At 40.8% G+C, this 11,094-nt stretch overlaps 1 protein-coding gene across 2 annotated transcripts in view; it reads left to right on the top strand.

Annotated features, from left to right (window-relative positions):
- Positions 1 to 9,134, top strand: part of LOC113430032 (sodium-dependent neutral amino acid transporter B(0)AT2-like) — a 39,640-nt gene extending 30,506 nt beyond the window's left edge. For both annotated transcript variants that reach the window (XM_087946780.1, XM_087946781.1), the window contains 5 exons: positions 958 to 1,138; positions 2,050 to 2,251; positions 3,951 to 4,110; positions 4,798 to 4,960; positions 5,568 to 9,134. In XM_087946780.1, coding sequence (XP_087802906.1) covers positions 958 to 1,138; positions 2,050 to 2,251; positions 3,951 to 4,110; positions 4,798 to 4,960; positions 5,568 to 5,834 — 973 coding nt within the window. In that variant the 3' untranslated portion in view covers positions 5,835 to 9,134. The remainder of the gene's footprint in view (positions 1 to 957; positions 1,139 to 2,049; positions 2,252 to 3,950; positions 4,111 to 4,797; positions 4,961 to 5,567) is intronic.
- Positions 9,135 to 11,094: the final 1,960 nt, after the last annotated feature.

Below are 11,094 nucleotides of genomic sequence, written 5' to 3' on the forward strand. Positions count from 1 at the left end.
TCCCCTCCATATTACTTATGAGAGAGGCAGGGCATCTCACAGCTTGAGATGCCTGGATATTATTAGGTATTATTCCCAGTTATGCCTGGGAATAACTGGGTATTATTATGGCTTATTGCACAGTCAACCAGATGTTTAGACCACATTTGCCATTTTTATGCATCTATCAAATCCTTCTCAAGGATTTGGGATAGGCCAATGTTGTTCTATGATTTTAAAAGGTATAAGCTGGTTTTTGCAATTGAACTTCCACTGATACAAGTGAAGAGTGCCAAGCTCCATTCATGCAAGTGGAGCTTCACTCATGAACGCAAGTGCCCTGTGCTCACACAAGTGGAGCTTCACACGCACATACTTGCCCATTTCTCCTGCAGTCCAGTTTCGAACAGGCTGTGGCCTGGTAATGGCAGCAGCCCAGGAATTGGGTCCCTTGCCTTATTGGACATTCCTTTTTAGAGTCAATGGCCAGTATATATTAATTGTTTATTGTATGTAGGCATATGATCGTAAGAATAGCAATAGCACTTAGACTTATATACCATTCCACAGTGCTTTGCAGCACTTTCCGTACACTTTACAAATGTCAGCATATTGCCTCCAACTATCTAGGCCCTCATTTTACTGACTTAAGAAGGGTGGAAGGCTGAGTGAACCTTGAGCCAGTCAGTATCAAACTCCTGGCTGTGGGCAGAGTTATCCTGCAATACTGCATCCTAATCACTGTGCCACCAATTAGCTTGCAACAGTTTAAACTCTACCTAGAACCTTCCAGATGTATTGGGCAACAAATTCCAGCGCTGTCTCCCAACTTATTCTTGAAATTCCAATGTTGCCTCCAAGCCTTGGTTACCCAACCTTTGTCTAATGTCTTCCAGGTGACTGAGTTTGAGTTTTTATGTTCTGTTTGGGGTCCATGTGTTTTCTAACCTTTCTACTATATGTTTATTTATTTGGCAGAAATGCAGGTCTTTTTACAGAGCTAGTGAAGAATGGTTCCCTCTCGGCTGTGCTCCCTGTAAACCTGTCTGAATTTTCACCTGCTCAATACAGCAATTGGTATCAGGATCAATGGAATGATACAAAGCAATTGCAGAAGTGGAAACTTGGTGACTGTCGTGTAGAAGATGAAATGAATAAGGTAAATAGGTAGGCAAGGGATGGATTCACAAATCTGGCTAACTATAGATCAGGAGTCTCCAACTGTAGCAACTTTAAGACTTGTGGACTTCAACTCCCAGAATTCTTCAGCCAGCAAAGCCCCCAAGTATTAAAGTTGTTAAGGTTGGAGATCCCTGCTATAGATAATTCAAGAGTATGCTGCTAAGCCAAGGGTCTTCAAACTTGACAACTGTTAAGACTTGTGGACTTCAACTCCCAGAATTCCTGAGCTAACATGACTGGAGGAGGAATTCTGGGAGTTGAAGTCCACAAGTCTTAACAGTTGTCAAGTTTGAAGACCCCTGTGCTAACATGATAAATGTATAAATCCCAGTGGTTGAGTTCACCAAAACCAACATAGCAAAATTATGGATTAGAATGATGTGTCATCACATGGTCTGAAATCCTAAGAAGCAAAAAGCTGATTAAGGGTAAAAAGAAGTCAAGCTATTGAGCAGATATGGCCCTGCATGTATTATGACTTGCCAGTCAAAACATAACCTTCCAGTTTAGCACAGTGTTTCTCAGCTTTAGCAATTTTAAGATCTGCGGACTTCAACTCTCAGAATTGTCCCAGACACCCTATTTGGTGTCTTCTGGGTTTGTAACCAGGGGAATGCGACTGGGGAAGTCTTTTTTATGTTTTATTTGTATTTTTCCTTTTAACAACCAGCATATTTTAGACAGTGTAATGACTGGGTCAATATATATTTTTATACAATGCTAACAATAATAATACAATTACATATACATAAGGGTCTTTTTTCTTGCTGACTGGGGAAGTCTTAAAGTTGAAATCCTCATACCTGGAAGAGATCCAGATTGGGGATGACAAAGTTTTCCATCTGCTATATTTCCCATTGTCCATATTTCTCTCTCTCTCTCCCTCAGGGTGTGGAAGGGACAGGCCTGGCCTTCATCGCCTTCACAGAAGCTATGACCCTGTTTCCAACAGCCCCCTTCTGGTCTATGCTGTTCTTCTTTATGTTGCTCAATTTAGGGTTGAGCACCATGTTAGGGAACATGCAAGGAATCATCACTCCTTTGTTGGACAACTTCCAAGGCCTCCAGCGTCGGCGGACGCTCTTCACAGGTACCTCAGAGGGGCAAGTCTTTCTTCTTCTGGGGCAAGACCAAAATTTATGGGTGCGTTATATACCACAAGGGCTGGGATTTTCGGTTGCGGTACTTTGTACTCTACAAGATTTAGATAGCAAAACAGGTGGTAGGATTTAAAATATTCTGCAAGATGAGGTGATAGGATTTCAGAATCCAGAAGAATGAATTGCATTTAAAATGGGATGCTAATGGTTTTGATTGTTGATGGTGCCATTTCAGATGGCTGGGTCAGAATTTGGGTGCTGCTACTTCCCTAATTCAAACTGCCAGAGGACAATGAATGCATTTTAAAATGCAATCATTCTTAAATCATTCTTAAATCATTCTGGTCCTGGGCAGGACATTGAGGAAGGAACGAACAAAGGATGATATGAAAATTCTATATTTCTTACATCGCAATGAAGCAAAAAATAAAGCATTCCTTTATATATATAGCAAATGCTACAACTACAATTCATTTTAATTCCATGCAATCGGGATTTTCCCTTTAAAATATTTCAAGAGAAAAAACATCATTTTGGGCTTTTTCTACTGTTAACATGCAGGTAATCAGCTTGTTTGATTTATTTATTGATTTGATTTGATTTGTCAATCGCTTACAAGATAATAGATAGAAGCATAAACATGAGTAAGATTACAGGAAATAGGTGCGAATAAATGGGGACAATAGGACAGGGGCGGTAGGCACAATGGTGTACTTATGCACGCCCCTTTGTTTGTTATGTGAACTTATGATCACAATTGGCACCAGAATTGCTGTTGCTAAGCAAAACAGTCATTGTGAGTCATGCCCAATTTTATGATTTGTTTTGTTAAGCGAATCATGCAGTTCTTAAGAAAACCCGGCTTTTCCTATTGATTTTGCCTGTAAGAAGGTTTCAAATGGTGATCATGGGACCGTGGACAGTGCAACCATTATAAAAACATGCCGGTTGCCAAGTGCCCAAATTTGATCATACGACTGTGAGGATGCCGCGGTGGGCATAAGTGCAAGGACCTGTCATAAGACCACTCTTTTTTAAAACTGGTAACTTCAAACGGTTGCTAAATAAATGCTTGTAAATTGAGGATTATTAGTACATAATTGTGTACATAATCCCAGTCTGGCCTCCAGTTCTATATATTTCTCTGGACTGGTACCATGTTTTTTGAATCTTGGACAAGAGATCTGAAAGTATCTTCTCCATCCCAGCTTATATACCACCAGCAGGTGTCCCATTCCTGGGCCTAAGAAACCCCCAAGCAGTTGGGTGTTGTCCCCAGATGTCAACCTCATCTCACAACTCTTTTGGACTGTTGCTCCTCTCTCGTTATGCTGTAACTTCCGTGGGAAGGCTGCAGTTGGACTCGACCACCTCACATTTTGTTCCCATCTCTGTTTGAAACAGGGACCCAGATGGAGATACCTACTGGCTGTAGATATCTGATAGGCCGTTAAAATAAGGGTTACATTCCTACGTTACCCTTAACTGTGATCCAGATATCATCTCCTATTTTTAAAAATGCTGCCACGTGTCTCTTGTGCTGCTTACTGGCATCCAGAGGCTTCTGTTAGTCCTCTGAATGTGATGCTAAATAAAAATAGCATTGGCATCTCAATTTTGTCTATACTGGTCCAGACAGATACCCATTCATGCCAATGGTTTTTTGTGTGTGTTTTTTCTCCCTTACAGTCCTATGCTGTATTATTGGATTCTTGCTGGGCTTGATTTTTGTTCAGGGCTCAGGCAACTATTTTGTGACTATGTTTGATGACTATTCAGCCACCCTGCCCCTGCTTATTGTTGTGGCCGGCGAAGCTTTTGCCATAGCCTGGGTCTATGGAGCTGACAGGTAATTTTCTTACCTTCCTTCCCACCTCTGCATGTTTCCAATTTGTTTGTGTAGTTGGAGAAAGAAAGGTGATGTTTAATCGGCAATCTTAAATTTTGTGTAACATTTGCGCAAACAATCTTGTTCAGCTGTCTGCTACTTTTGTCTGTATGTGTTAGGGATATACACCCTAGCAGAACGTGCAACGGTAGTCAGTCAGGCAGGCAGATATGTGAGATAAACGTTGTTGTAGCTTACACTCAGTAAAACAGATACACTGTGCCAGTTAAATAGTTTATTCCAGTAAGATTGTTAGCATAGTCAAACAGTCCATATATCATACACTAAGTTCAGTCCGTCCGGGGATTATCCATTAGCAAAGTCCAGTGTCGAAAAGAGGTCAGTAAACTTACGAATAATCAGTCCAGTAATATATCTCTTTTTGCAGTAGAGATATGAAGAAAATCAAACCTCTTTTCTTCGTTCAGCAATAGCAGGGAAAACACGCAGTTATCACCATCAATCCACCATTGTCAGCAATCCAGTAAAAGCCAGCAGTGAGCTCTCTTGCTCCCTCTTATGGTGATTTTACAACCGCACCCAAAATACATGGTCTGCATTTAAAGTGATACACACCACCATAGTCTATATATATTATTTTACCCAAACTAAGTTAGGTAGCCTAACAGTATGTTTCTCTTTCTGCAGGTTCTTGGATGACATAGAAAACATGCTGGGCTGGCGGCCGTGGAAAATCTACAGCTACATGTGGCGCTTTGTGAGCCTGGCAGCAATGTTGTGCCTGTTGCTAGCGAGTTTGGTACACCTGGTCATGAAGCGCCCCACCTATACCGCCTGGAACAGAGAAAAGGTAAGAGATTTATCTGCTCTTTGGTTTTCATGCATTGCAGTTATCCTGCTTGCCTTATGTTTGAAAAGAAACAAAAATGAAATGAAATCTAGTGACGGTTTAAAGCAGCCGCCTCCAACTTTTCCAGCTTTAGAGACCGGAGGTGGGGAGGGGGGGGATGGTTCCGTGTGAGTGGGAAAATGCATTGTGTGTGTGCATGCAGCTCCATTTGTGTGAGCAGCAGGCATGCGCACCTGCCCCTTGTACAAATGGAGCTGCAGGCACACACTCACCAGTCACTTCCATGGCTCTGTTCCAAACAAGCCACACAGTCTGGTACTGGACCCCGGCACCAGGATTGGGAACCTCTGATTTAAAGGGTGGGTTCACACAATATATTTAGCTTTAGCCTTGTGTTAGAATGAACACCCACCCACCCCCCGGGAAGTGTTCAGATTGTTCAGCCCAAACAAATGCATCATATTAGGGCTTATTTATGGAGCAGCGTGTGCAGAAGAGTTTTTTCCACTGAGTTCTCTTCCTGACGCAACCTGTGAATATACAGAAGAGGCCTGAGGTAAGAGTGAGGTAATGCATCTAAAATTTTCTCTCTCCCTTTCCTTTCCAGTCAGAGGAGGAGCAGCTGGAATACCCACCATGGGCCTTGGGCCTTCTCGTTAGCCTGATCGTTGTGGCTGCTCTACCCATTCCAGTCATGTTTCTCAGGCAGCTCTTGCTAGAACGGTTTTCCCAATACAGCCACAACTCTGGCCAGATACCTGTACCCACCGAAGAAGAAGATGGGGTGCAAGAAAAAGAAAGTCCAGCTGACCTTGATCTCGATCTCCCAGGCAATGGTTACTTGCTTGTGCCCGCAGAAGAGGGGCAGGAATAAAACAGGTGATGTTCAGGTAGTCCTCAACAACCACAGTGGAGTCCAGAATTTTGGTCATAAGTCATTGCGGTCACAAGTTGAGGCACCGCATGACCAAACTTGATTTTATGACCGTTTTACAAAAGTCATAAAGTGAGTCAATCGCATTATTAAGTGAATCAGGATCATGAAGCAAATGCAGCATAACCAAAAGGCGTTTTTTGCCATTTTCTGCTGGAAAGTGGCAAAAAACGTGGCAGGTTGTGGTCACATGATCGAAAACTGCTGCAACCGGTTTTACAAGCGAGCCAGTTGCCAAGCACCCAAAATGCAATCATGTGACCCTAGCAGAGTACAGCAGTCATAACTTTGAGGACGGATCACAAATAGCTTTTCTGAGGTAAGTCCATCATAATTTTGAGCGGTTATTAAGCAGCTATTAGTGCATTGTAACTTTGAATGGTTGTTAAGCGACAGTCATTAAGCAAGAGCTACCTCTATAGAATGTGCAATTCTCCACCCGATTGCTGCTGCATTTCCAATCTTTGGCAGCCTTAATAAGAAATAATATTTCTTTTGGTCTCACAGTCCAGCCTGTAGAACAAGAGAAAAGTTACTTGGGCCTAAAGGGAGAGACTCATTATAGTGACTTCAGAGACTGAAGGCAAGTCCAAGGCTTCCAGAGCTAAACCATCATAGCTTTTCCACTGGAAGCTACAAGCTTCTTAATTTTCAGCACTCTCAGAGTCATGCTTATCCACACCTATTCCACTCGTAATGGTGGAGTGGAACCTGAGTGGCTATTGGTAGGGAGGGAATTCCAAGCAAAGCATTTAAAAACAAAATCAAGTATTTAATAGTAAGCGCTTATTCGTTAAAGCCTGATTACCCATTCCTAAAAGTTGAATATATATGATCTATATGATCACAGTGTACACTATATTTTTTAAGGTTAAGATGGGAGTGAGAGGGGGGGAAATAATTTAAAACGGAAATTAGACTGCTTTCATGTTCTCATTTAAGCAGCGTATTTCGCTAGTGCTTCTTTTTAAACCAAGTAGGGAAAGCAGGAGGAAAGGGTTTCCAGAATTCTTTTTTTAGCCCTTAATGATAGTCCTACTGTGGGCCATCCTGACTAAGACAAAATGGGGCTTAGATCATCAGGCAACACTCCAAGCTGCTGTCCAACTGCCTCTCACATAGAGATAGATAGAAGGGATTTTTTTCTGACAGGTTTTTTTTTAAAAATCCTGGCCTGATCTGGATCATTTCAGGTTTATTTTTCTTTTATGGATGTCTTCTCCCACACCAAATTTGGTCCTATTCCGCTGATGAACTGGCAGATAAAGTCCCGAGCCCCTTTACATAATTTTTGAGGCATTCCGTTGGGTTGGATAGAATCAAAAAGTTAATGGTAACATGGTAGGTGTGTTTAAAAAATGAACAGCACTAAATAGTTGTAACTTTAAACATTTTTAAAAATACAAAAGAAGACAATTGTTAAGGATATCCATAGAAGTGAAGTCCTTTGTATGATCAGAGGAAGGACAGAAAAGACATTTGGAAAACTGCAGCTTCCAGACAGATAGTTTGTGATATGAACCCCCTTTTTCAATAAATGTGAATGAACAACACACAACAATTCCATATCATCTCAGAAGACGCATGACTTGTGCTGGAGGACAGTAAAAAATGAAAATGGAATGATAAAGGACCTGTGAATAAAATATATTTAAGTGGACTCTCTTCACCATGTTGAACTACCTTACAGTTTGAACAACTGTCAAATAACCTTATTCTGTTCCCCATGAAGGCATCTTCAAAAAGTATTGGTTGGACAAACTCTGACTGGAGAACTACAGTTACTGGATTTCAAGGCACTATGCTCTGCATTGATCAGCGGTAAAAGGAAATGAGGCCATCAAAAAACACAGTGGCTAAACACCATCAAAGTCCACACTAGTCAGAACATAGAACTGAAAGTAACCCTACAAGATAGGAAAATGCAGAGACAGTTGGGAATTCCTAAGAATTGGAGATGATTGAACAGATAGTGTCGTCATCATGTTCTGCAAAGAATGAATGAGATCCAGGAAACAAAGGTGTGATATCCAGGTGCATTTGATGCTAAAACATCTATGTGTCACACTGGTATGTGTTCCTCCCTGTTCCCCAGAATTCATTTTAGATTGTAAGCTCTTCAAGAGCAAGGGCCCATTTGATATCTGATGACACCACATCCTTTCATGTTCTAAAGCACTGTTTCTCAACCTATGCAGTATTAAAATATGTGGACTTCAATTCCCAGAATTCTCCAGACAGCCATGCTGACTGGGGACTTCTGGGAATTGAACTCCATATCTCTTAAAAGTTGCTGAAGTTGAGAAACACTGTTTTAAACTAGACCAGGGATGTCACAGCAACGTCATCTGATGTATCGGGACTTTTTCCCACTGCGTTAAACTGGACAGGGGCAGGGCCAGAAAACCAGTTTGACATTCCTATTATACTGGTGACTTGGAAGTATCTGTGGTTCTGGGTTGGAACGTCGTCGGAGGGTTATCAAAAATATTTTTTAAAAAATTGGAAGAGCAAAGTTGTCAAAACACTCCTTGTTAAACGCAAGGTTGCTCTAAGCAGTTACGGTGGTGCAGTTTGAGAACTCTTTTACTACTAGGGATATTCCTTGCATAACCCTCATTGAAGAGCATAATGCTGGGAATGATTGAGGGAAAAACAAGAAGGGGAAGGCAGAGAATGAGGTGCTGGAGTCACTGAAGCAGTCGGGGTGAGCTTAAATGGACTCCGTGGGATGGTAGAGGACAGAAAGGCTTGGAGGAATGTTGTTCATAGGGTCGCGATGGGTTGGACACGACTTCACGACTAACAACAGCAAACCCTAGGATCAGTTGGGAGGGTGGGTCACAATATCAACAAGAATGCAAACCATAGCCTTCCTTCCGGTGAAAAATAAAGGGGAGGATGGACTTTTCCAGTACTTTGTCAGAGATTATAGTTCAAAGAGCTAAAAGCTTTGCAGAAGCAGTCAATAGACTGCTTGTTTTATGATATTCTCTATGGGGAATTACTGGACTTTTTCAATAGTTCAATAAATGAACTGTATGTTGGAGTTTAAGTTTTGTTTTGAGGACTTCCCTAATGCAGGGGAGAACAAAGCAGGTAATTAAAGCTCCACTGTTCTGATAATGGGTGTCAGTTTCTTATGAGGGAACAGAACCTGATGTCTACAAATGAACCTTAAAGAAGAAAACATCTTTAATTATTTCCCCCTTTCTCTTCAATAAAAACTGTTTAGCACAAGTGCATTGTATTAAATTCTGTGGTAGGAAAAAGTCTGATTTCGATTTCTTGGTTGATTTAAACTTCTTTATCATACATTAAAGAACTGCAGTGGAAATAAAGATAAGTTGTCCAGTTCAAATTAGAGAAGTTTTCCTTACTCAAATTAGAGCACTTAAAAACATAGCTGTCACAATTTATTTCATTTTGATTGGGCAGCCTAAGGAAATCTCAATCACTCTTTGTGCTATACCTAGGACTGTACAAAAAATAAAAAGTTCCAAAATGTGAAACAGGTTCAGGGATTTTGGAATTTACCAATTCCCCATTCAAAATCAGATTTCATGAAATGGTGTACCTCAAATAATTGAAAATATTGTGTCTGTTGCCTTGAAACTCAGACACCCATATTTGATGTGGAGCTAATAAGAATTTGATCCCTGAATTTGACAGAGACACTTTTATCTTTGCAAAGGGGCTTCTTTCCCCACCTGAAAGTGTGAATCATAAAAAAATACAAATTGCTAAATAATTCAGGCAAAGCAAAATGCATTTCTTAAAGGATAGTCAAATCTTTATTGGGTACAGAAACAAATGACAAGCGTATTGTTATATGTGACACTTTAGAACAAAAGTTCTCAAAAACCGGGCCACGTTCGCGTTTACACAAATCAAATTGTGCGTGTGTGCAACTGCCCTCACACAAAACCATCCCTTCTTTTCTCCCCTTGTGCCCTCCCTTGCTGAGCCACTGCTTTAAAAAGCAAATGATCAAACAATAAAAGACTTGAACACTTGCAAGTTTTAAGAAAGATACAAACCCAACTAGATTTATGGGTTACATTACTCTTTCTCAGCTGGATTTCTATCTTTCTTAAAACTATTGTATGTGAGATTTGAATAAAAATTTTTTAGACAACTGGACTTCCGGTTTGAAGGGCTTCGCCGACAGACAGGAATCCGTGATCGTGCGCGGTTTCTGCCTGGGCTCGCTGCTGGAGCGCCCCGAGTCGGCTGGTTTCGGGGCTAAGCCACCCCGTAGAGGTAGTGAAGAAGGGGGAGACTGCCAGCAGGGTTGAGAAGAGCCGCTTCTCTTCTCCTCAGCTGGTCAAACTCCCTTTCCCGAAGGCGGTAGGAGCGGTGGTCAGAAATGGCCACCTCAAAGAAGTACTCAACCGGAAAAGAACGTGCAGGAGGAAGATAAGAAGTAAAAGTTTTGGCTGACCGGGCTAACTTGAAAAAGCAATAACTGAGGTACCCTGGAATTTAAATTTTAAAAGAAATAACATCGCTCCCAAAGAAGAGACGGAAGCAGCGAAAGAAAGTGAAAAGGGAAAGGTTTGGCTTCTTTTTTTTCCTTCTCTCTCCTTCCTTATATTGACAATTAAGAATAAGAAATTGGAAAAATCTGCTTTGGCATTAATAGGCAATTAAGCTGAAAATATAACTAGATGCTAAAGGGACAATAAAGATTTCTGGACATTAAAAACTTTATTTTTCATAAGCAGGAAGGGAGAGAAAAAGAATAAGGGCAGGATCTGCAAGAGAGAGGAGACTGCCTGGACTTTAAAAGAATCTAAAGTAAAATTTCAATAAGACTTCTAAAAGATACATTTTAACTGAAACTTTGCAACTAAAGAGTAACCCCAGGAAGAGAAAGTGGGAAAAAAAAGAGCAAAAAGAAACAGTTTGTGTGTATTTGGATTACTTGGTGACTGACTTTTGGATTTTTAGCTATTATATTTGAATGACTAAAATCAATTGGGTGGTTGTTTAAATTTTTTTACAATGGCATTACTTTTCGATGAATTGAAAATGGAACTTAAAAAGTACAAAGATGCACAAGAAGGGAAGGGTTCCTTTGGCTTCGTTTTTCAATTCTTAGAAATGGAGATTTGGAACTATGAGAAATAACAAGAAAAGACTGCAAAACAAGAAGACTGGGACAAAGAAGAAGCCATCTTCAATGAACAAGTAACTA

This window comes from Notechis scutatus, chromosome Z (assembly GCF_049901735.1).
Source record: "Notechis scutatus isolate UNSWTSFEM ecotype Mainland chromosome Z, rNotScu1.2, whole genome shotgun sequence".
Classification (NCBI taxonomy): Eukaryota; Metazoa; Chordata; class Lepidosauria; order Squamata; family Elapidae; genus Notechis; species Notechis scutatus.